The sequence below is a fragment of the Phyllobates terribilis genome, unplaced genomic scaffold, assembly GCF_046119375.1.
Source record: "Phyllobates terribilis strain yellow unplaced genomic scaffold, ASM4611937v1 Scaffold_5__5_contigs__length_657084704, whole genome shotgun sequence".
In the NCBI taxonomy this organism is placed as follows: Eukaryota; Metazoa; Chordata; class Amphibia; order Anura; family Dendrobatidae; genus Phyllobates; species Phyllobates terribilis.
The window spans coordinates 299,483,290-299,509,735 of record NW_027362765.1 but is presented as its reverse complement, the minus strand read 5'-3'; the positions used below and the strand labels follow the sequence as shown (position 1 = coordinate 299,509,735).

Sequence of the window (26,446 nt, the reverse complement as noted above, 5' to 3'; positions counted from 1 at the left end):
TGGAGCCCATATGGATCCAAAATACACCCAGAAAACAGTTAAATTTGGTGGTGGAAATATCATGGTCTGGGGTTACATTTAGTATGGGGGTGTGCGAAACATTTGCAAGGTGGAAGGCAATAATCAATAGCCTAAAATATCAAGAAGTATTAGCTGCCTCTTACATTCCAAATCATAAAAGGGGTCAAATCCTGCAGCAGGATGGTGCTCCATCTCATACATCCATCTCTACGACAAAGTTCCTCCAGGCAAAAAAGATCAAGGTGCTCAAGGACTGGCCAGCCCAGTCACCAGACATGAACATCATTGGGCATGTTTGGGGTAGGATGAAAGAGGAAGCTTGGAAGACAAAACCAAAGAATCTAGATGAACTCTGGGTGGCATGTAAGATTGCATTCTTTGCTATTCGTGATGACTTCATTAATAAATTGTGTGAATCATTGTTGAACTGCATGGATGCAGTCCTTCAAGCTCATGGAAGTCACACAAAATATTAAATATGACTCTAATAGTACCACAACGTCATTCACCAATGTTATGCAACATATATTTGTATTTTAAGATAATTATTTGTTTGAATATCATATTACTTTCTGTGGGCGACAAAACTTTTGTCTTGCCAAAATCTGACCATTCTGTGTTCATTAAATGATCAATATTTCAGCATTGATGCCAATTTATTTTCTTAACCTAAACCAAATTTGGGAGGGTTTGCGCTTTCAAAAGAGTAATTTATAAAACCAATGGATGAAGTTAATGTCAGGTTATAAGCTTTTATTTACATAACATGGATAAGCGACACAACTTCTGTCAGGGAGTGTATGAGTCGTAAGAGGAGAACAGCTCTTTTTTGAGTTCTTGTCTTAGTGCTAAAATGTCCCGTTGTAAGGTGGGTGAGGGAGAAGTGACTCTAGATTGAAGATCTTCCTTAGATTTAATAAGGGATTGGAGTGAGTTGCTTTTTCCCTTTTGTGAGTTGATGAAATTTTCATCAGAACTCCCCTAATGACCACCTTATAGGCGTTCCAAATGTGAAAAGGGCTGATTTCGTCAGAGGAGTTTTCGGCAAAATAGTTTTTTATAGCAGATTCAATTTCGGTTTTGTAAGAGGGGATTTGTAAAAGCGTTGAGTTGCATCTCCACAGCTGTTTGGTTTGGAGAAGAGGGCCTATCAAGATTTTTCCCATCATGAGGGAATGATCTGAGATGGATCTGGACATAATTAAGATCTCAGTAAATTTAGAGAGAGTGAAGGCGTACATGACAAATAAGTCAATTCGGGATGAGGATTTGTGGACGTCAGAGAAGTGTGTGTATTCCCTAGATGTTATGCTTATGCAGCAGAATACGTCAAAGAGTTCATTTTTTGCTAGCCATTTATGTAGAGTTTGGGAGGTATGTCTTGTGGCAGAAGATGAGTCCATATGGCCATCCACTACCATGTTAAAATCTTCGAGAAGTATTAGTTCACCCTTCCTAATTGGCTGTATTTTCTTGATTAATTTGTCTGGCTGATGGACAGGGAAGACTATGGGTTTTGTCTATAGAGAGGTCATTATCTGTAAGGTTTGGTAGAGTGTTTGTTGTTTTGCTTTTTTAACAAAAAATTTACAAAATCAGCTAGGTTGTTTTGAGAGATACTTTTTGAGATCCTTTTTTGTTTAATGTTATTCCTGTGATTGCAGTCCTCCAAGTCTGAAAGGTTTTCGGTCTTCTTTCAACTGAGACTATTTTTTTTTTTTTTTTCATTTTCTTCAAATATTTGAGTAAAGATGCTCAAGCTTGATTTGAAGTAGTTGCGTCTGCCTTTCAAACCCCAGCTCCGTGTTGTCATTTAAAGCCTTCATGAGGTCCCTCATAAAGTTTTCGGAGGCGTTTTTGTCAGAGGTGTGGAGGTCTTCGAATCTAATAAAGTATTTTTGTTTATCTGTGTCTCAAGAAGTTGTAATCAATTGGTCGAGTCTAGGACGGTTTTTGTTTGGGCTCTGATTGGGTGAGTTATCTTCGACGTCTTCCTCTGAGTTTTCCTGAGATGTTGAGTCCCTATAGCCCCAGTCGCCAGACTCTTTTCTTTTTGCTGAGATTGATAGGTCCATTTCTTCAGCTGAGAGAGCTTCAATAGAGGTACTTGTCTTTGTAGACATTGGTAGAGAGTTTCTGGTAGGTGCCCTCTTTGACCTCCCCACTGTATGAGGAGTGTAGTTTGGACGTTGGCCTCTCCATATTGAGGTCGTCTCTCTTCAAGGGATCTTCATTTAAAAGGGATAGTAAGTGTGGGGGTATCTTCCATAACATTTGAGGCGGAAGAAGTAGAGTGTAAATGGGAGTGGATTTGTCTCTCTTTCTGGGATCTTGGCTTAGCACTATCTGAGGTTTTGTTGTCCTTTTCAATAGAGATTTTTGGCTTAGTGTCACTTTTATCCATTGTGAAAGGATTGGTGAGAGTAATTGACTGTATTAGTGTTGTTGTAAGTGGGACGTCTGGTCCAACCTTAAGCTTAAAAGGGAAGGGTAAGCCCAAGGATGCTCAAAGGCAATATCCCAGGGTTAGGGACGTGAAGATTTAACAGGTCTAAGTGCGTTTGTGGCCACTGATAGGATGTGTGGCCTTTAACTCTAGTAGTTATGAAGTCAAGAATCTCTAGATATTATGTCTAACTTATGAAGAAAGTGTGGTTATGGCAGGAAATCAGGGATGTAAAGAGTAGAGATCGACTGTGTCCCTCATCAATGACTGCAAATAGTAGCTTCTAGGTCACTAGTACAGTAATATTAACAGAATTAAGTGATGTTGCTAAAGAAGTGTAGATATAATAACTCTTCTAGACCTTTGGACCCTATGACAATTAGAACCAGAGAAGTGATAAACAGTGGAACAAAGATCCTGGATGGCAGATAAGGATGGCTGCAATAGTTGTATAGAGTTCAAAGTCCAGTAAATGCTATCAAGCCTTTCCCTGGGAAGTAACAGATTAAGGTCCAGATCAATCAACTCACCAGGATATTAGCTATTGCAGGTGTAATCTTCCCCGTGCATTTTCATTAGATAGGGTGATGAGCTGGGAGATGGTATGGCTCAGGTAAATAGTAGGGAACAGTTCCAGTCCCACTTCCTCACAAGTCGTTGGGACTAAGAATAGTAAACAAAGCAATAACAATGTTAGATTTCCAAAGGTTTTTGCTGAAGTTTCACCTGTGATGATCAGGACCACCACACTTTTAGCAAGTGAACTGTGAGATGATAATTCAGGTATACTCCTGAACAGCGGGGTCTCCAGTTCTTAGCTGTTACAGTAGCTGGGGTTAAGTGCTGTAGTGGACCTACAGCTAGACAAGGCACTGCTTAACATAGGAATCCAGGGCTTCAGATGATGCTGTAACCATGCCGGGGCAAATTGACCTTCCCTGCTACCATCTGGCAACACTTCGCCCCGTGAGAGAGCAGCCGCAGTTCATTGTGGCTTTGCGATTACCCTGCCATTTCCTTGCAGTTTTCCTGCTATTTGTCCACCTAGGTCACAATAGAGGGAATCCTCCTGGGTCCCTTCTGGGGGTTGGGGTAGCAGAGCTTGGGGTCCCAAGGTATTACGGGGCTTACCGCAGGAAACTGGGGCTCCCTTTGTCTCCTCACTCCTTCCAGGTGCGGGTGCCGCTGGATCCGGAGGAGTAGAGAGCTGCTTTCAGGCCCACTGATGCACATGACCATGGAATTCCCCGTCTCATCGCGTCGTCCCTGCTCGCGTCTTCTGCGAATAGCTCCGGTGTACCTCGGCGTAGGGAGGCGGAGAGGGTCTTAAAATGCTCCCACAGCCGGTCCGCATCCTTCTAGTTGGGTTTCAAGCGCGATCATCAAACAATGGTCGCGATATTGGCCGGAATGATGGGACTATTTTTTAGGGCGCATTGAGGCTAAGTACCCACGATGCAGAAATGCTGGATATTTTGTACACTTCTCCCTGGCAGGAAAAACGCATGCGGATTTTAAATGCGGTTTTCCCGCCAGGTAGAAGCGTTTGTGAAGCGTCTTTGCATGCATTTCTGCATGCGGGTTATCAAGCGCTTTTCCAAGCGATTTTAGCATCACTTGGAAAAGTGCTTGACAACTTGGTCACACTATATAAATCCATGCAACCGGCATGGATTTATAGTAGTGTGACCAAGTTAGTTAAAAAAAAAAGAATAAGAATGGTGAAAAATGAAAAAAATAAAGTTTATACTCACCTTCTGATGTCTTCCCGGTGTTTTGTCTGCTCCGTCCGCTGTCTTGCACTGCTTGCGGGGGTGTGAAGGACCTGCGGTGACGTCATTGAGCCATGTGATGGGTCACATGACTCAGTGACGTCATGGCAGGTCCTTCACATCAACGCGAACATTGCAAGACACCGGACGGAGCAGACAAAACACCGGGAGGACATCGGAAGGGGAGTATAAACTTTATTTTTTATTTTAAATTCTTTTTTTACAGTTTTCTATGGTACCCAGGTCTGGATGAGAGTCTTCTCTCCTCCAGACTTGGGTACCATCCTCACATTGAACCGTGTGATATCCGCATGTGCAAATGCAGTGATGCGGATGTCATGCGGTCCAATGCAAGTCAATAGCGGCGATTACGCTGCGTGTCCGCAAAATTAATGGACATGCTGCGGATTTTTGAGCGCAGCATAAACGCTGCGGAAAAATCCGCAGCATGGGCATTGACATTGGGGACCATAGGGGGGCGGATTACCAAGCGTTTCCCAAGCGTTTATGCTGCGGAATTTCCGCAGCATAAACGCTTGTAAAACGCTACGTGGGCACCCAGCCTGATACAGATGCTGGGAAACTCACCGATCCGCATTCACACGCTTCCAGGACATGTTTCTCCGGTATTACTGGGTGTAAGAGGGTGGACTGAGTCTCATAAGTGTTCCTGGGACTGTCCTGCAGCTTCCAAATAAGGTCCCAAACACATCTATCTTCTTTGATTCGCTTAAATAGTCGGTTTCCAGGATGAATCACTGGAGCTCAGGATTCCTGCTTTCTATATCACAGGACTCCAGACCACGCCGCCGAGGGGTGCATATTTTGAACGATACTGCATATACTTTTTCATTTATTTTTTTAAAGACCCACTCCAGTCTTTTTTGTTTGCTCTTTTGTTAGGGATCTTGCGTGTAAGTGAGATGATGATGGTAACATACTCGCTGGTCGCCATCTTCTCCCGGTTTCAGCAGCGTTCTGGTCCTATACAACATCATGTGACTTCGTTTGTGACCTGCCAAATCACACACTGCTTGCTGTGCAGAGTAGAGGTCACTTTTTTAATTTTCTTAATACAATTCTGAGACTCAAAACAAGTCTTTGCAAGCCCTTTTCTGAGTCTCATAAATTTACAATGAGAAAGCAACTTCCACTCCACACAGTGAGCCGGCAGGTTAAAAAGCGGTGACATGACGCCGGAAGGGACTGAAGTGCCTTGAAATCGGGAGAACATTGTGACCGATAAATATGTTACGTCATTATATTTCGTCTTTTCCCGTCTGTCCAGGAAATCTCGCGTCGCTCATTGGTCCGGCAGCGGCCAATCAGCGCCGCGGGATTTCTGAAAAAAGATGGCGGCCGTTAGCGGCTCATCTGCGGGACGGAGCTCAGCGGCGATGCAGCCGGGAGATGACCGGCGTGAGGCACTCATCTCCCGACCGCCGGCGCTGCTGACCTCCATGCGGCTAGGGTGTCAAGGGAGGACCGGGGAGCGGCTCTGCGAGTCGGGATACTTCTGCTGCGAGCGCCCGCTCATGCCCCCGGGTTCTCGCAGCGGAAGTAGCCGCACAGGCAGCGCCGGTCCTGACCAATACGATTCGCTGATTGGTCGCGGCGAGAGATCGCGACCAATCACTGATCTTGGCCCAAAAGTTAAACACCGCTGTGCTGATTGGTCGCGGCCGCTGCTCGCGACCAATCACCGATTTGGGCGCCACATTTAAATAGCGTCCGTGACCAATCAGCACAGCGGTGTTTAAATGTGTCGCCCAAATCGGTGATTGGTCACGGGCGCGTCCGCGACGAATCAGCACAGCGGTGTTTAACTTTTGCGGCAAGATCAGTGATTGGTCGCGGCCGAAGACTGCGACCAATCACCGATTTGTGCGCCACATTTAAATAGCGGCCGCGACCAATCATCGATCTTGCAGAGACATTTAAACACCGCTGTGCGGTCGCGGCCGCTATTTAAATGTGGCGCCCAAATCGGTGATTGGTTGCGGGCAGCGTCGGCGACCAATCAGCACAGCGGTGTTTAAATGTCTCTGCAAGATCGGTGATTGGTCGTGGCCGCTATTTAAATGTGGCGCACAAATCGCTGATTGGTCGCGGTCTTCGGCCGCGACCAATCACCGATCTTGCAGACACATTTAAACACCGCTGTGCTGATTGGTTGCGGACGCTATTTAAATGTGGCGCCCAAATCGGTGATTGGTCGCGGGCAGCGTCCACGACCAATCAGCACAGCGGTGTTTAAATGTGGCGCCAAGATCGGTGATTGGTCGCGGCCGATATTTAAATGTGGCGCCCAAATGGGTGATCAATCAGCGATTTTGAACACAAATGTCCGGACCTTAGTAACACCATGCGGCTACTGTTGGGAGATCAGCGGCTAGGGTGTCAAGGGAGGACCGGGGAGTGGCGCTGCCGGTCGGGATACTTCTGCTGCGAGCGCCCGCTCATGTCCCGGCTTCTCGCAGCGGAAGTAGCCGCACAGGCAGCGCCACTCCCCGGTCCTCACCAATACGATTCCGCTCCCCGGTCCTCACCAATACGATTCGCTGATTGGTCGCGGTCTCCGCACCCGACCAATCAGTGATCTTGGCGCAAAATTTAAACACCGCTGTGCTGATTGGTCGCGGCCGCTGCCCGCGACCAATCACCGATTTGGGCGCCACATTTAAATAGCGGCCGCGACCAATCACCGATGTTGACGCCACATTTAAACACTGCTGTGTTTATTGGTCGCGGCTGCCAGCCGCGCCCAATCAGCGAGATTGGCGCCAAATTTAAACAACGCTCTGCTGATTGGTCGCGGATGCCAGACGCGACCAATCAGCGACTTGGGCGCTAAATTTAAACAACGCTCTGCTGATTGGCCGCGGCCGTGACCAATCAGCAATATTGGCGCCAAATTTAAACACAGCTCTGTTAATTGCGCCCGGTGGGCCGCATACATATTCTAGAATACCTGATGCGTTAGAATCGGGCCACCATCTAATATATTTTATATATATATATGCCCCTAAAAATTTCTGGTGCAAGCAATTACCTTCATAAGTCACATGCTTAGTGATAGGAAGTCGGAAGTCCACCTGTGTGCAATCTAGGTGTCACATGGTCTGTCAGTATATTCACACCTTTTCTGAAAGGCCACAGAGGCTGCAACACCATTAAGTAAGAGGCATCACTAACCAAACACCACCATGAAGACCAATGAGATCTTCAAACAAGTCAGGGACAAAGTGTTATGTTCTGCTACCAAAGCTAAGGAAAGAGAGGAGATCTGTCCCTACTATAGGACTCAGCTGAATCCCTACGATGTAACAGGGAACCTGATCCTGCGATCAGACCTGCTAAAGTCCTAATCTAGTCTGTACGGAGACCTATAGATGTGGGGAGGGAATCCCTACAAGTACTAAGGACTGGGAGGAATATGGGACACCTCCTAACAGAAATAGTAGCAGACAGACGAACAAACAAAATAGATAGAACATAGAGGTCCGTAGACCAAGCAAACAAACAGAGTTAGATACAGAGCACAGGCTAGCTAGAAAGTAGATATACAATGAAGTCCAGCAAAGCCAGAAGGGCGGAGCAGGATTAAATAGGCCAACAAGGTCATGTGACCAGCAAAGGAAAAAACCTAAGAGCAAGGTTCTAACAGTACCCCCCCTTCTAAGAGGATCCTCCGGATCCCCTAGGACCAGGCTTATCAGGAAATCTCCTGTGAAACGCTCTGATAAGTCTGGACGCGGAAACATCATCTGACCTCACCCAAGAGTTATCCTCGGGTCCGAAACCTTTCCAGGCCACAAGATACTGCAAACTACCTCTATACCGTCTAGAGTCAAGGATGCGAGAAATTTCATATTCCCCGTCCTCCACCACCGGAGGAACAGAGGCAGAGGCGTCACCATCCGACACAACAGCTTTTTTTAACAGAGAGACATGAAAGACCGGATTAATTCTCCAGGAGGTAGGAACCTCCAACCTAACAGCAGATTGGTTGACAACCTGAAGCACCTTAAAGGGCCCTACAAACTTGGGACCCAATTTCTTAGAAGGAATCCTCAACCGCAGATTCCTAGAGGACAACCAAACCATGTCACCAACAGCGAACAAAACCTCCTGTCGTTTCCTATCAAAGTAGTCTTTAGATTTTCTGTTGGCCTCCTGAAGATTACCACGCACATCCGTCCAAACTCTTTCCAAATCACCGGAAAAATTCTCCTCCTCAGGCACGGCAGATCCCAACTTGGAGAACGACCCAAACGACGGATGTCTCCCAGAACAACAAAAAAAAGACGAACAACCAGCAGAAGAAGATGTATGATTGTTCAGAGCAAATTCGGCAAGTGGCAGAAACTCAGACCACCCCTCTTGATTGTCTGCCACAAAACACCGCAAGAACTGCTCAACATCCTGGTTTTTCCTTTCTGTCTGGCCATTAGATTCAGGATGATATCCGGACGAAAACGACAAATGAATTCCCAACCTGTCACAAAAGGCACGCCAAAAACGAGCCACGAACTGAGGACCCCTATCAGAAACAATGTCAGTAGGAACGCCATGAAGTCTGACAATTTCCTTGACAAAGGCCTTAGCGAGAGTTTTAGCGCAGGGCAGTTTGACGAAGGGAACCAAGTGACACATCTTGCTAAAACGGTCCACGACCACCCAGATGACAATAAAACCCTCAGAGGGGGGAAGGTCAGTTATAAAGTCCATAGCCAAATGTGTCCAAGGAGCACTGGGGACCTCCAAAGGACAAAGCAACCCCGCAGCAGGAGTATGTGAGGACTTAGATCTAGCACATATAGTACATTGGCGCACCCACTTAATGACTTCCTTCTGCCATCCAGGCCACCAAAAACTGCGACCCACCAGTCTCTTGGTCTCAGAGATTCCGGGATGACCTGCCAACCGAGATTCGTGACACTCAACAAACAAATCTCTCCTAAAGGTCCCAGGCACAAACAACCTCCCATGAGGAGTGTTAGATGGGGCATTCTCCTGAGCTTTAAGAATCTCATCTTCCAAAACGGAGTCTAAAGCAGCTATCACAACACCTTCTTGTAAAATGTTCTCCTCTTTCTCACCACCGACTATGGGAGAAAAACTGCGAGACAAGGCATCCGCCTTAACATTCTTAGTACCAGGGATGTAAGTAACGGAGAAATTAAACCGCGAGAAAAACAGTGCCCACCTAGCCTGACGGGCATTCAGGCGCTTGGCAGCATCAAGATATATCAGATTTTTATGATCCGTAAGAACCTGAACGGGAAATTCCGCACCTTCCAAGAAGTGGCGCCAGTGTTCAAATGCGAGTTTAATAGCCAATAATTCCCGATTACCAATATCGTAATTCAGTTCAGTCTCCGAAAATTTTTTTGAAAAAAAGGCACAGGGATGTAATCCATCCCCGTTATCCTGAGACAATACTGCGCCAACCCCCACAGAGGAAGCATCAACCTCAACCAAAAACGGCCTAGTAACATCAGGCTGCATAAGGATGGGAGCAGAGGTGAACCTCTCCTTGAGATACACAAAAGCTTCAATGGCCTCAGAAGACCACTGAACCGCATCAGCACCTTTCCTGGTGAGATCAGTCAGAGGTTTGACAATACTAGAAAAAATTTTTATGAATTTTCTATAGTAATTGGCGAAACCCAAAAACCTCTGTATCGATTTCAAACCAATAGGCCTAGGCCATTCCTGCACAGCCTGAACCTTAACCGGATCCATCTCAAAACCTTTGCTGGAGATAATGTAGCCCAAAAAACTAATTCTCTGTACAGCGAACTCACATTTCTCCAGCTTAGCAAAAAGCGAATTGTCCATTAATAACTGTAATACCTCACGCACGCTCCGCCAATGAGACTCCAGATCTGGCGAATAAATCAAAATGTCATCCAAATACACAACCACATTTTTACCGATCAAAGGTCTAAGGATGTCATTAATCAGATTCTGAAAAAATGCAGGAGCATTAGTAAGACCAAAAGGCATAACCAGATTCTCAAAATGACCCACAGGAGTGTTAAAAGCAGTCTTCCATTCGTCACCCTCCTTCATGCGCAACAGATTGTATGCCCCCTTAAGGTCAATTTTAGAGAACCACTTGGCCCCCAATAACTGGTTAAACAGATCAGGAATCAATGGCAGTGGGTAAGGATTGCGTACCGTAATTTTGTTAATCTCACGAAAATCCAGACAAGGACGTAAACCGCCGTCCTTTTTTTTTACAAAAAAAAATCCAACCGCCACAGGAGACTTAGAGGGCCTAATGTGACCGGCGGCCAAGCTTGTCTGTATGTATTCCTCCAAAGCCTTCCTCTCAGGAATAGTAAGGTTAAATAAACGACTCTTAGGAAGAGTCGCTCCAGGGACAAATTCAATAGAACAATCATAGTCTCTATGGGGAGGCAAAACCTGCGATTCTTTCTCAGAAAAAACTCTCCAAAAATCCTGAATAGGAACAGGCAATTCTCCCCTATCCAAAGCTGCAATACGCCCGTTACAACACTTGTCATAACATTTATGGCTCCAGGATTTAATTTCACTGGTAGACCAATCTAGTACAGGATTGTGAAATTTTAACCAGGGCAAACCCAATATTACTGGAGAAGGCAAGTTATTCAACACTACCAAATCCAATTTCTCATGGTGAACACCATTAATAGTGAGAGGAAATTCACTGACCTTGAGAGTAATATTCTTCAAAGGGGAGCCATCCACAGAAACCACAGCAATGGGGGATGATAAAGGTTCAGGTTTTAAATTGAGTTTTTCCACGCATCCCCCATCAATTACATTCAGTGTAGACCCGCAATCAACAAACACCCGAAATTCCATCAATTTTTCCTGAGCAATCGTGGAAGCAGCTAAAAATATACCCTTGGAATTTAAACAGGCAATACGGGCGTGACTGACCATTTTTTTTTCTTTCTTCATACGAAGCTCACAGCCTTTAATCAAATGACCAGATTTTCCGCAATAGAAACACAAGCCTTCCGAAAAACGACGGTCTTTTTCTTGAGAGCGAGGTGCCACCGATCCAATCTCCATCGGTTCACCACTGTTAATACACACATTATCATAACCAGAAACTGACATAGCAGAGGATTTGCTCTCATTAACCCTAGCACGCAGTCTTCTATCCACCCGTATAGCTAATTGCATAGCCTGTTGCAAATCCTCAGGTGTAGGATAAGCAATTAGCAGGTCTTTAACCCTTTCACTGAGCCCAGCAAGAAATAGACTTTTCAGAGCAGAATCGTTCCACCCTGTTTGAGTGGACCAACGACGAAAATGTGTACAATATTTTTCCACATTACCCGATCCTTGTTTTAAACGTCTCAACTCAGTCTCAGCTGATGCGACACGGTCAGGATCATCATATAATAGTCCCAAAGCAGAAAAAAAACTATCCACTGATCTGAAGCATGAATCACTAGGTTGCAAAGAAAAGGCCCACTCCTGAGGCTCTTTGCGCAAAAGTGACATTATGAACCCTACGCGCTGGGATTCATCCCCAGAGGACTTAGGTCTCAAACGAAAATACAATAAGCAAGCATTTTTAAATGAAAAAAATTCTCGGTGTTCACCAAAAAATAAATCCGGCAAACATACCTTAGGCTCCAAGAAATGTGCTCCAGGACAGTTACTCACGTGCTGACGGACCTCGGCCACCTCCAGAGAGAGTCCCTGCAGGCGATGAGCCAAATCCTGAACCGACACCATGATGGAACAGAAAAATCTTTCCTTAGAGAATTTGCTGGCTGGACTTACTGTTATGTTCTGCTACCAAAGCTAAGGAAAGAGAGGAGATCTGTCCCTACTATAGGACTCAGCTGAATCCCTACGATGTAACAGGGAACCTGATCCTGCGATCAGACCTGCTAAAGTCCTAATCTAGTCTGTACGGAGACCTATAGATGTGGGGAGGGAATCCCTACAAGTACTAAGGACTGGGAGGAATATGGGACACCTCCTAACAGAAATAGTAGCAGACAGACAAACAAACAAAATAGATAGAACATAGAGGTCCGTAGACCAAGCAAACAAACAGAGTTAGATACAGAGCACAGGCTAGCTAGAAAGTAGATATACAATGAAGTCCAGCAAAGCCAGAAGGGCGGAGCAGGATTAAATAGGCCAACAAGGTCATGTGACCAGCAAAGGAAAAAAGACCTAAGAGCAAGATTCTAACACAAAGTTGTTGAGAAGTACAAGTCTCGATTGGGTTATATAAAATGAAAAATATCCACAACCTACAGAGCAGATCAGCAGCTGCATCAAGGTGAAGCAGAAAACCATGAAAAGGCTATTTTTGAAAGCTTTTCTGTCTTGTCTTGTTTTTAATTCACAGTAAGGAGCCATGCTTAAAAGATCAGAAAAAGAGGTATACTCGCCCCAGACATCCTCTTTAGAACTTCCACTACGATGGTCTCCTACGGACCATGAGTAATGATGTCACGACTAGAGATGAGCGTTGTTCTACTCGAACTGTTCGCCAATCTCAAATTCGAGCTGTTTTGGGCGGTGTTCGAGCCGTTCGGCGAACACGAACAATTTGAGAAAAATTCGGCTGTTCGAGGTTATGTTCGATAACTGTTCGTGCACCAAAATCATAACTGGATTTTTTCTCAGTAATGATGAAAATTAATGTTAATACGCAGTTTGAGTGTACAGCGGGGTGGGGGGAGGGGCAGGGGATGGATCTCTGCAGGAACAATGAAGATCTCCATTTTTTTTTTCTCTTTCCCGCATTTACAGTGGGAAGGTGCAATCTGTCAGCCTATCAGCAGCGCACACACGGAGCGAAGTGCTTTTTTTCACACAAGCAAGGGCATGTGTCATTGGCAGTGTATGTCACATGTCCTTGCCCTATAAGACCAAGCCATTTTCCCCGTCGCCACCATTTTCTCACTGCTGCAGCTGCGTGTTAGACGGCACCGCTGTTGCTGTGTGCGCTATACCTTGTTAATTTCAAGCCAATTTTCGCACAAATATACAGATAGCTTGGGAGTAGGGAATAGTTGTGATTGCAGTCCTTTTAAGGACTAGGTTACAGCATTTCCTACGACTTTTATCAGGGAGGTCTGTGCTCTTAAATAGATAGGTTGTGGGAGTAAAGACTAATTGTAATTGGAGTCCTTTTCAGGACTAGGTTACATGAGTTCCTATCAGTTTTTGCCAGGCAGGTCTGTGCCAGTGCTGTGCAAGTTTTTTTCACAGCATTTGGCTAAATCTAGCAAAGCTAATCCTTTTTGGCCTATTGCAGAGTGTGTTAGTCAGTGGAGTAGCCTATCTGTGTTGCAAGATATACCACCTGTGTATAGAATACCAATTTTTTTACTGCACCTAGTGAAGTAAAATCTTTTGGGCATAGCATCATTCTATTAGTCCATCTATACTGACCTCCATCAGGTTGCAAATTAAAACAAATTTTTATCTGCATCTACAGTACCTCTGAAAAAATATTTGGGCTTCTAGCAGTGTGTGGGACTTGTTCTATTAGTCCATCTATACTGACCTCCATCAGGTTGCAAACTGAATATATTTTTTTCTGCATCTACCTCTGAAAAAATATTGGGCTTCTAGCTCTGTGTGGGTCTTGTTCTATTAATCCATCTATACTGACCTCCATCAGGTTGCAAACTGAATATAATTTTTTTCTGCATCTAGCTCTGAAAAAATATTTGGCCTTCTAGTAGTGTGTCGGACTTTCTCTATTAGTCCATCTATACTGACCTCCATCAGGTTGCAAACTGAATATATTTTTTTCTGCATCTACCTCTGAAAAAATATTTGGCCTTCTAGTAGTGTGTCGGACTTTCTCTATTAGTCCATCTATACTGACCTCCATCAGGTTGCAAATTAAAAATAATTTTTATCTGCATCTACAGTACCTCTGAAAAAATATTTGGGCTTCTAGCTGTGTGCGGGACTTGTTGTATTAGTCCATCTATACTGACCTCCATCAGGTTGCAAACTGAATATATTTTTTTCTGCATCTACCTCTGAAAAAATATTTGGCCTTCTAGTAGTGTGTCGGACTTTCTCTATTAGTCCATCTATACTGACCTCCATCAGGTTGCAAATTAAAACTAATTTTTATCTGCATCTACAGTACCTCTGAAAAAATATTTGGGCTTCTAGCAGTGTGTGGGACTTGTTCTATTAGTCCATCTATACTGACCTCCATCAGGTTGCAAACTGAATATATTTTTTTCTGCATCTACCTCTGAAAAAATATTTGGCCTTCTAGTAGTGTGTCGGACTTTCTCTATTAGTCCATCTATACTGACCTCCATCAGGTTGCAAATTAAAACTAATTTTTATCTGCATCTACAGTACCTCTGAAAAAATAGTTGGGCTTCTAGCAGTGTGTGGGACTTGTTCTATTAGTCCATCTATACTGACCTCCATCAGGTTGCAAACTGAATATTTTTTTCTGCATCTACCTCTGAAAAAATATTGGGCTTCTAGCTGTGTGTGGGTCTTGTTCTATTAATCCATCTATACTGACCTCCATCAGGTTGCAAACTGAATATATTTTTTTCTGCATCTACCTCTGAAAAAATATTTGGCCTTCTAGTAGTGTGTCGGACTTTCTCTATTAGTCCATCTATACTGACCTCCATCAGGTTGCAAACTGAATATAATTTTTTTCTGCATCTAGCTCTGAAAAAATATTTGGCCTTCTAGTAGTGTGTCGGACTTTCTCTATTAGTCCATCTATACTGACCTCCATCAGGTTGCAAATTAAAACTAATTTTTATCTGCATCTACAGTACCTCTGAAAAAATATTTGGGCTTCTAGCAGTGTGTGGGACTTGTTCTATTAGTCCATCTATACTGACCTCCATCAGGTTGCAAACTGAATATAGTTTTTTCTGCATCTACCTCTGAAAAAATATTGCGCTTCTAGCTGTGTGTGGGTCTTGTTCTATTAATCCATCTATACTGACCTCCATCAGGTTGCAAACTGAATATAATTTTTTTCTGCATCTAGCTCTGAAAAAATATTTGGCCTTCTAGTAGTGTGTCGGACTTTCTCTATTAGTCCATCTATACTGACCTCCATCAGGTTGCAAATTCAAAATAATTTTTTTCTGCATCTAACCCAGGCAATAGTTTTGGCCTAATACCACAGTTTGGCCACTCAGCTCTGCTCGGTTACCATCCATTGTTTTTTTGTGCAAACAACTCCAGAGTTGTGAATTAGTTAACCACCAAAATGAGTGGAAAAAGGCCTGCTGCTGGTGGAAAGGGGAATAGGCGTGTTGGGAAGGGGAAAAAAGGTTGTGTCCGTGGGGTAGGTGTTAAAGCAACAGTAACATCTGCAGAAGAAAGACCATCTTCCAGCCAAACTAAAATGTCTACTTCTTTTAGCGGACAATGTGATAAGATCCCTTTCTTACGGCCACGCCAATCGCTACAAATTCCAGATGAGGCACAAAAACAGCAGGTGCTTCAACGGATATCAAGTGCTCCTTTAAGTGGGCTCTCCTCCACATCAACTTCAACATCACAAATACTCCAGTCCTCAAAGGTGTCACCCAAATCGCACTTGCTTCCTCACAGCTCCCAAATCTCCAGCTGCCCGTCTGAGTATGAGGTAGAACAGATGGTTGAGTCTGCAGAGCTGTTTACTCATACTATAGCCTGGGAATCAGAGGTCGACTCCAGCGCTTCTGTGAATCCAGACGAGGAAATGATCTGCACTGATGCCCAGAATCTTTATGAGTCGGATCCAGGACCAGACGCAGAAGGTTCTGACCATAATGTAGACCCTCATTCCCAAACTGTAACTCCTGTTGGTGGAGACAATGAGGAAGACGATGATAAGACTCAAATACCTGATTGGAGCGACAACTTTAGTTTTTTGTCAGGGCAGGAACAGGTTGGCTCTGAGGACGACGGGTGTGATAACGCACAGGGTGATGATGATGAGGTCGGAGATCCCACTTACTGTCAACCCACAGTCAGCCAAGAGATGAGGTCAGCAGAGGAGGTGGAGGAAGATGCTAGTGACGACGAGGTCAGGTTACGCCTTCCTGGACAGAGACGTAGTACTGGAAGCACGTCAACAACTGCATCCTCAAACACAACTCTGCCTCTCACCACAAGTCGTGGTGGCTCTTCAGGTCGCATGGGTGCTAAGCCTTGCATAGCCTGGGCATTTTTTCAGATCGATAAAGATGACCCAACTCGTGTTAACTGTAACATTTGTCAGCAAAAGCTAAGTAGAGGCCAAAAAATACTTAGTTTGAGTACTTCATGCATGAACCGGCACATGGACATGAAGCATAAGTTGCAGTGGGAAGCTCAGTGTGCTACAATGCGGCCTAGCCGGCCGGGCCAACCACCGTCTGCCATATCTTGTGTATCCGCGGCCTCTTCATCCTCTGTGACTGGGGGGACAGCAGTCACACCTGTTTTGGGGCGCAGACCTGCCACCTCTTTACCCGCAACAGCCAGCGTGATTGGCAGGTCATCATTTTCTTTGGAGGTGGTAACACCAGCTGGTGTTGAGCGCTGTCCGATATCGATAGCACCACCTTTGGATGAAGGCAACCTAACATGTCCGCCTGCATCTTCCTCACAGACCGGCAGTTTGCCGGGGACACCCTTATCAACCCCGTCTAAGCACAATAGCCAGCCCTCGGTCCCTCAGATGTGGACAAGTAAAAGACCATTTCCTCCTAGCCATGAGAAAGCTAAGAGGTTGAATTTCACCATCTGCAAGCTCTTGGCTACAGAAATGCTGCCTTTCCGCCTGGTGGACACAGAGGATTTTCGAGACCTTATGTCCGTCGCAGTGCCCCAGTACCAGATGCCCAGTCGGCACTACTTCTCAAAGAAAGGTGTGCCTGCGCTCCACCAGCATGTCGCACACAACATCACCGCTTCTTTGAGAAACTTTGTGTGTGACAGGGTGCATTTCACCACAGACACTTGGACGAGTAGGCATGGACAGGGGCGTTACATGTCGCTGACTGGGCACTGGGTAACTATGGTGACAGCAGGACAAGGGGCTGCTGTTCAAGTCTTGCCGTCCCCACGAGTTGTGCGTCAATCCTCTTTATGTCAAAGTTCCTCCACTGCTTCTGCCTCCTCAACCTCCTCTCGGTCTTCCACCTGCACCCAAAGCCTGTCTGGTCATGCCACAAGCTTTTTAACTGCGCAGAAGGGATCCTGCACACCTCCTTACTATGCTGGCAGTAGGGCTCAACGTCATCAGGCGGTTTTTACATTGAAATGTCTGGGAAATGTGAGTCACACAGCTGAGGAGTTGTGGTCAGCTCTGGAGAACCAATTTCATGAATGGTTGTCTCCACTGGACCTGAAACCAGGGAAGGCCGTGTGCGACAATGCTGCAAACCTGGGTGCGGCCCTTCGCCGGGGCAATGTCACACACGTGCCTTGTATGGCTCACGTGTTGAACCTGGTTGTCCAGCAATTTTTAGCCCACTATCCCAGACTAGATGGCCTTCTGCAGAGGGCACGGTCGCTGTGTGCTCACTTCCGCCGTTCGCATCCCGCAGCTCAGCGACTTACATCTCTACAGAAGTCGTTGGGCCTGCCACTTCACCGGCTAAAATGCGATGTGCCTACCCGGTGGAATTCAACTCTGCACATGTTGCAGCGACTGTGGCAGCACCGACAAGCCCTGGTGCAATACGTTCTGACGTATAGCCTGGGCCAACGAGATTCAGAGGTGGGGCAAATCACGCTGGAGGAGTGGTCTCAGATCAGGGACCTATGCACCCTTCTGCACAGTTTTGAAATGGCGACGAAGATGTTTAGTGCTGACGATGCCATTATCAGCATGACTATTCCGGTGATTTACATGCTGGAGCACATGTTAAACAGAATTCGGAGTCAGGTGGTGGCACAAGAGGAGGTGGAGGAAGTAGAGGAGGAGGAGTTGTATGCGGAAGGGCTAACATCTGCAAGGTCCAGAAGGTCGGCAGCACCAAGGCGGCAGGCATGTGAGGGTGGGGGAGATGGTTTTACCAGGGCGCATGGTAGCAGCCAAACTAGTGAGGAAGGTGCAGGAGCCCAGGAAGAAGTGGAGGACGAACTGATGGAAGACTCATCAGATGAGGGAGACCTTGATCACATTTCTGTTGTGCGAGGTTGGGGGGAGAGGACAGAGGAAGGAAGCATGATTGTTACCTCGCCACCAACACAACAGGGACTTGGTGCTCCTGGATGCGCAACACACATGAGTGCCTTCTTGCTGCACTACCTGCAACATGACCCTCGAATTGTGAGAATTAGAAATAATCCTGACTACTGGGTTGCCACACTGTTAGATCCCCGGTACAAAAGTAAATTTGCAGAAATTATTCCTGCCATAGAAAGGGATGCACGCATGCAGGAGTATCAGCAGAGACTGTTGCAGAATCTTACATGTGCTTTTCCTCAAAATACCAGTGGTGCACGTAGTGAATCTCACAGTTCCAACTTGCCAACCGTGGGACCGTCAAGTGTTCAGCACTCAAACCGTAACAGAACCACAGTATCTGCTGGTAACATCAATTTTGCGGAATCATTTCACCACTTTTTTAGCCCATCCTTTGCAAGGCCACAGGAGACAAGAAGTCTGACACATAGTCAACGCCTAGAGACGATGGTACAGGAGTATCTCCAAGTAAACATTGAAGCCACGACTGTGTCACTGGACCCTTGCTCTTTTTGGGCTTCCAATCTGGATAAATGGCCGGAGCTAGCCACTTACGCCTTGGAGATCTTGTCATGCCCCGCAGCCAGCGTTCTGTCTGAACGTGTGTTCAGCGCTGCTGGTGGTGTGCTGACAGATAAGCGCACGCGGCTCTCCACTGATAATGTAGACAGACTCACGTTCATAAAGATGAACAAATCATGGATCCGAAACGACTTTTCTACCCCTGTGTCATCCTGGGGAGAGTAAAAGCTTGATGATTGGTTAAAATCACCCTACCAAACGTTTTAAGCTTTCAAATTACTAATCATGTTTATCTGTATCTTGACTGGAAAATAATTTGGGCTTTGTAGCAGTGTGCAGCACTGATCCTATTAGGCCATCTATACTAAAGCTTCACCAGATTTAAAATTAAAAATAATTTTTAGCTGCATCTAGCCCGGAAAATAATTTTGGGGCTCCGAGATGCGCAAGACACATAAGTGCCTTCTTGCTGCACTACCTGCAGCATGACCCTCATATTGTCAGAATTCGAAGTAATCATGACTACTGGGTTGCCACACTCTTAGATCCCCCAAACTTTTCGATCAACCTTTTCATTTTAATAAAGACCAAAAAAATGGTCATTTTTGAAATTATAAGCATTAGCAGGTTGTTAGAAACTGAAATCAAACAGTTTTCAACTCAAAACTTTATTCTAGGTGATGTTACATTTTCACATAGGACCCCTTGTTCGAAAGGAGCTTCTGAACTCTCTCGTCCATTGAATTTGTCAGGTTTTGGATGGTTTCTGCTTCAATTGTTTTGCATGAGGACAGAATACCCTCCCAGAGCTGTTGCTTAGATGTGAACTGCCTCCCGCCATCATAGACACTCCTTTTAATGATGCTCCAAAGGTTCTGAATGGGGTAGAGGTCAGGGGAGCATGGGGGTCACACCATAAGTTTGTCCCCTTTTATGCCCATATCAGCCAGAGATGCAGATGTTTTATGTGCAGCATGAGATGGTGCATTATCATGCAGAAAAATGATCTTGCTGTGAAATACACGGTTCTTCTTCTTGAACCATGACAGGAAGTGCTGTTTGAGAAAATCCACATACATTATGGAGTTCATCTTTAGCGCCTTCAGGGATCCTAAAGGGGCCGACAATCTCTCTCCCCATGATTCCAGCCCAAAACATTACTCCACCTCCTCCTTGTTGGCGCTGTAGCCGTGTTTGCGTGGGGTGTCCATCAACCAGCCATCCTCCACTCCATCCATCTGGACCATCGAGCGCTGCACGGCACTCATCCGTGAACAAAACAGTTTTGAAATCAGTCTTCATGTAATGTTTGGCCCACTGGAGCCGTTTCTGCTTGTGTGAAGTGGATAGAGGAGGTCGACAGGATGGCGTATGCACAGCTGCAAACCTCTGAAGGACCCTGCATCTTGTTGTTCGGGGGACGTTGGAGGCACAAGCAGCTTCAAAAACTTGTCTGCTGCTATGACAAGGCTTTTTTGCCGCTGCTCTTTCAACCTGACGTAATTGCCTATAGGAAAGAGTCCTCAATTTGCCCTTATCAGCACGCACACGTGTGTACTGTGAATCAGCTACATACTTCTTGATTGCCAAGACACTTCATCCTGATCATCGCACAATGTTGATTGTAGTCATGCCTTGACCTAAACACTCCACAATTTGTTGCTTCTCAGCAGCCGACACATCCTTTTTCTTTCCCATTTTGGCAGAAAATGTAGGCTGCTTAATAATGTGAGAGAGCCTTCTTAAGTAGTCTTGCCTTTCATTGGACACACCTGCCAAACTAATTAGCACAGGTGTCTGCAATTGCTTACAGTGATATTAAGAGCCCTGACACACATCACCATCAATGAGTTTAACTGACAAACAAACAAATTCTTCCCTTATCACTCCTAAACACTTTTTGCATAATAATTTGGAACGCGGTGTACATGTGCTTTTCCACAAAACACCAGCGGTTCACGTAGTGAATCTTACAGTTCTAACTTGCCAACCGTGGTCTGTATGGAATTGTTCAATAAAGGGCCCAAAATTAAGATAACATAGATGGGAGAGGTCTCTATGAATAGGAATTCCTAAGTATTTGATACCCTGTGAGGGCCAGGCAAAGGGAAAGTTGGACTGGATGGAATCCTATATGGATTTGGGGAGGGAGACATCGAGGGCCTCAGACTTCGCTGCATTGATTTTAAAATTTTACCATGTAACAAAGTGATCTATTTCAGCCATAACAGCATGGATGGATATATGTGATTGAGTGATATATACTAGGACATCATCAGCAAATAGAGAGCACTTGTACTCGGTGCCTCCCACCTCAATCCACCTAATATTGGGGTTATGGCGAATTGATGAGAGCAGGTGCTCCGTCACTAGGATGTATAAGAGAGGGGACAGAGGACATCCCTGCCTTGTCCCATTGGTGATTGTGAAAGGTGATGAAAATGTTCTGACGCACCCCCTGGGCCTTGGGACACCCGGAGCCGGACCCTTTTTGGTGGATGCTGGTGGTTGTAGTCTTCGTGGCGGCGACCCGGTTCCGTGGCTCAGGGCGGTCAAACCAGTGGCGGAACTATTTATGTGGTTTTGATGTTTAAATGTCCGACTACGCCACCCGTGGATTGCGGTCAGAGTGAACCGCCGCTACAGGGCAGACCGCTGAGGCTGGTGTTGTGGGTGCAGCAGAGCGTAGCATAACTCCCCACGGGAGGAGTATAGCCTCAGGGCAGTGTATGCGGAGGATGGGGGTGATGGTGCAGGGCAGCAGCAGTAACGACACGGAGTCAGTGATGCAGTCCAGGGCCTTTACTCACAGTTCTTATTATCCAGACCACGTCTGCAGGTAACGGCTGCCCACGTCGTACTGTGCTCACCAGGTGAGGGGCTCAGACAACTCCCAGATAACTTTGGAGCACTTCACAGGACCCCCTTTGTGTGTCCTTTGTCTGGCCTTTCTTACCAACACTTCTGTCCGGCTGCCTCGGGCCTCCTCTTGGTAAACTTGGCGCCAGTTTCCCTGACCCTATGTGGTGCCTTCCTAGCAGGTGTAGCGAGGGGCTGCGCCACATAAAATGTCAGAGCCTCCGGTTTCTAGCTGAGGGTCGTTTCCTGCCTCCACTAGTTCGGGGACCGGTCTCCCCCTTTGGCCTGACCCCTCTACGCAGGTGGATTCGGGCGTGCGGTGGCGACTCGCCCATCCGCATCCCTGGGATCCCTTCATTCCTCGTTCCTGGAGCCTTCTCCGCTCCTCTTCCTTCCTTCTCCCTCTTCCAGGCCTGGGCCTCTGTTACTAGGCCCGCCTCCGGAGCAGAGCTCATGCAGAGCCCCTGCTCCCTGCCACTTCTGCTCAGACTTCTCTGCACTGAACTAAGATGGTGCCCACCTTTTATACTCCCTTCTCAATGCACCCAGGAACTGCTTCCTCCCTGCTCCTGCACTACAGGGTTCCCCTTCCTCAGTGTTCCCTCCCCCCACTCCAGCCAGGGACAGGGACTGTCGTGCCCATCTCAGGGGCATATTGGTCGCCCTGCCCCACGGCAATGTGGTGTAATGCATGCAGGTGTCGGGTCCTGATCCACACTCCATCCTTACCTGAGAGTGAGATATCACACCTCTGGGTGAGGTGCAATACGTCTGTAGCAACCGAGCCCTCAGGGTGCTACAGTTCCATTTATCTTCAGCCTAGGTGACGTATTGCGATACAGGGCCGTGATTTTGGCTATAAAAGGGTCCCCTAGACCCCTACCCCAAGCTTTTTAAGAGAATCATATATGGCGTGCCAGGAGACTCTATGGAATGCTTTCTCAGCATCCAACGAGAGTATCTAATTACAAATTTTTAACTGCATCTAGCCCAGGAAATACTTTGTGCCTAGTAGCAGTGTCTGCTAGTCAGCGGATTATCCCGGCTGTTAAGCAAGCTACACCACCTGTAGTTTAGACACTTAATTTTTTCAAAGGAAATGCTTCGGGACCATGGGATACTCAGTGAAGAGCATCAGGAGGCACCCCAAGGCATAGGGGCTGGGACTGGCAGTAGGATGCCTTGCGGTGGACAGCCGAGCTCGATCCTTATAAAAGCTTTTTAACTGCAGCAGCTTTAGTGGACGCTACTGGAGCTGGAATTACGCGGCTGCTGGCATGAGACTTGCCCTCCAATAGATCCTTGTAAATGGATTTAAAGTGTATTCATTCAAATTAGAGAGACAATTTAAATTAAAAAGCTTAGAGCTGCCTCCACCACAGGGGGGCTCGCTCGACCCACCAGCGGACAGGCACCAGTATTGGGAGAGGGGGGCTGGCCATCAGGGTTCACCGCGGCTCTGGCACAAACCCGGCGACACGGAGGTGGCACGGGCAGGAGCGGACTGGCCGTGTCGGCTTCTCACTTTTTGGATTTTAGAAGGGCATGACATGCCTATATCTGTGTCTCCCCCTCCTTTTACTCCTCCACCTCTTTTATTTTCGCATGACTATATGTACTTGTCACTTTTCCATGTGTTAGTTGTGTCTTCTGAGCAGTTTGTCAGCTTTTGGACACCTTTGAAGGTGTTTTCTATGTGTTTCTATGTGTTTTTGTTTGCCTGCCATTGGTTTTAACGGTGTTCGAAGGTGTTCGACGAACAGTTCGGCGAACACACGGGTGTTCGACGAACCGAACCGAACTCGAACACTACGGGGGTGGCTCAACACTAGTCACGACCACCAATCATCTGACCTCTGCAGTCACTGGTTAGCTGCCTGGTGGTCACGATGCCATTGCTTCCAGTCTGATGGAGACCGTTGGAGCTTTTTGCAGGGAGCAGATTTCTTAAAAATTCTCCATCTACACACAGCTAAACATGGCAGCAATCCAGATGTGGGATAATGACACAACTGTGCGCTCTTTATTCATCTAATGTACAGTATGTGCAATGTTTCGGCTCTTCAGCCATGGCTTGAGAAAGGCTCACAGTTTCAAGAGCCTTTCACACCTTGAGCCTTTAAAAAAAAGGCTTTTTAAAGAGCCCACCGATTTTCACTATCCCACTTCTGGAATGCTGCCATGTTTTGCTGTATGAATACAAACGTATATGTAGCTTCTTTTCTATCATCAGCATGGCTCCTATGGTAACTAAAAAAAAAAAAAATAGCCCCAAACCTTCGTTTACGCTAGATACACTAATTTATTTTAGACAATTTATTGATATTCTTTGAGGACTTTTAGAATGATTGATTCACATTATTCACCTCTCTCCAACACTTAGACCAAATCATTTGTGAAGAGGAGATCCACTCAAGACCCTGAGCAAAAATTGACAGACAGTGAATGGGAAGCGTTATACGAAAAAGTGTTGAAGCTCACCCTAGAGATCATCAGCTTGCTAACTGGAGAGGTGAGGGAATTCTGTCATATGACCCCACTATTATCAGTATGATCAATGGAGTGACATAACTGGAGAGATGAGGGATTAACCATTCGTCAATAATAACACAGAAATTTGATTCGAGACATGAGGAACATTGAGAAATGTAATATGACCTCACTATTTACTATTTCCTCCTTTTAGACACTTTTAAACATTAACCCCTTTACCCCCGAGGGTGGTTTGCACATTAATGACCAGGCCAATTTTTACAATTCTGACCACTGTCACTTTATGAGGTAATAACTTGAACGCTTCAACGGATCCTCCTGATTCTGAGATTTTTTTTTGTGACATATTGTACTTCATGATAGTGGTCAAAATTCTTCGATATGACTTGAATTTATTTGTGAAAAAATCGGAACTTTGACAAATTTAAAAATTTGAATTTTCATGCTCTTAAATCAGGGACATACACTACCGTTCAAAAGTTTGGGGTTTTTTTTTAAAGAAAAGCACATTTTTTTTTTTTTCAATGAAGCTAACATCAAATGAATCAGAAATACACTCTATACATTGTTAATGTGGTAAATGACTATTCTAGCTGCAAACGTCTTGGTTTTTATTGCAATATCTACTTAGGTGTATAGAGCCCATTTCCAACAACCACCACTTCAGTGTTTTAATGGTACATTGTTGTAGCGCCGGCGTCCCTGCCCCCTGCTAGGCAGGGACGCTGTTCCCCTCACCTCTCTGCTCCGTGCCCGGCGTCCTCCTCCCGCTCTGCTGGCAGCGCGCGCTCCTTCCCGGCCACTGTGCTTAGGGCGCCCGCGCGCGCTCTCCCTCCCTCTTAAAGGGGCCGCGCGCGCCGTCCTAAGGAGTCCCCGGCCAATGGCCGGAGGACTTCACCATATATAGGCACCTCCTCCAAAATGGAGGTGCCCGAGCAATGTTGTTGCACTGTTCACTACTCTGCTTCAGCCCTCAGGTCCCGTTGCCAGTTACCTGCCAGATACCTGCCAGATTCCTGCCAGCTTGCTGTCTTATTCCTGCCTGATATTCTGCTACCTGCCTGCTAGCCTGAGGTCCGACGGTCTGCCTTACAACTCCTGTCAGTCTGTCTAAGGACCAGCTTGCCCGCTCACCTGGGAGCGCACATCAGCTACCTGCCTGCTTGCCTGAGGTCCGACGGTCTGCCTTTCAACTCCTGTCAGTCTGTCTAAGGACCAGCTTGCCCGCTCACCTGGGAGCGCACATCAGCTACCTGCCTGCTTGCCTGAGGTCCGACGGTGTTATGTTCTGCTACCAGAGCTAAGGAAAGAGAGGAGATCTGTCCCTACGATAGAACTCAGCTTAATCCCTACGATGTAACAGGGGACCTGATCCTGCGATCAGACCTGCTAAAGTCCTAAGCTAGTCTGTACGGAGACCTATAGATGTGGGGAAGGAATCCCTACAAGTACTAAGGACTGGGAGGAAAATGGGACACCTCCTAACAGAAATAGTAGCAGACAGACGAACAAACAAAATATATAGAACATAGAGGTCCGTAGACCAAGCAAACTAACAGGGTTAGATACAGAGCACAGGCTAGCTAGAAAGTAGTTATACAATGAAGTCCAGCAAAGCCAGAAGGGCGGAGCAGGATTAAATAGGCCAACAAGGTCATGTGACCAGCAAAGGAAAAAACCTAAGAGCAAGGTTCTAACAGTACCCCCCCTTCTAAGAGGATCCTCCGGATCCCCTAGGACCAGGCTTATCAGGAAATCTCCTGTGAAACGCTCTGATAAGTCTGGACGCGGAAACATCATCCGACCTCACCCAAGAGTTATCCTCGGGTCCGAAACATTTCCAGGCCACAAGATACTGCAAACTACCTCTATACCGTCTAGAGTTAAGGATGCGAGAAATTTCATATTCCCCGTCCTCCACCACCGGAGGAACAGAGGCAGAGGCGTCACAATCCGATACAACAGCTTTTTTCAACAGAGAGACATGAAATACCGGATTAATTCTCCAGGAGGTAGGAACCTCCAACCTAACAGCACATTGGTTGACAACCTGAAGCACCTTAAAGGGCCCTACAAACTTGGGACCCAATTTCTTAGAAGGAATCCTCAACCGCAGATTCCTAGAGGACA

General features: G+C 46.2%; 1 protein-coding gene across 8 annotated transcripts in view; it reads left to right on the top strand.

The window, feature by feature from the left end:
* Positions 1-26,446, top strand: part of LOC141273062 (uncharacterized) — a 62,453-nt gene that overhangs the window by 8,504 nt on the left and 27,503 nt on the right. For 6 of the 8 annotated variants that reach the window (XM_073684408.1, XM_073684407.1, XM_073684402.1 and 3 more), the window contains exon 3: positions 24,207-24,335. The exons of the other annotated variants lie outside the window; for them this stretch is intronic. In XM_073684408.1, the coding sequence (XP_073540509.1) occupies positions 24,207-24,335 (129 nt within the window). The remainder of the gene's footprint in view (positions 1-24,206; positions 24,336-26,446) is intronic. 8 annotated transcript variants of the gene reach the window in all.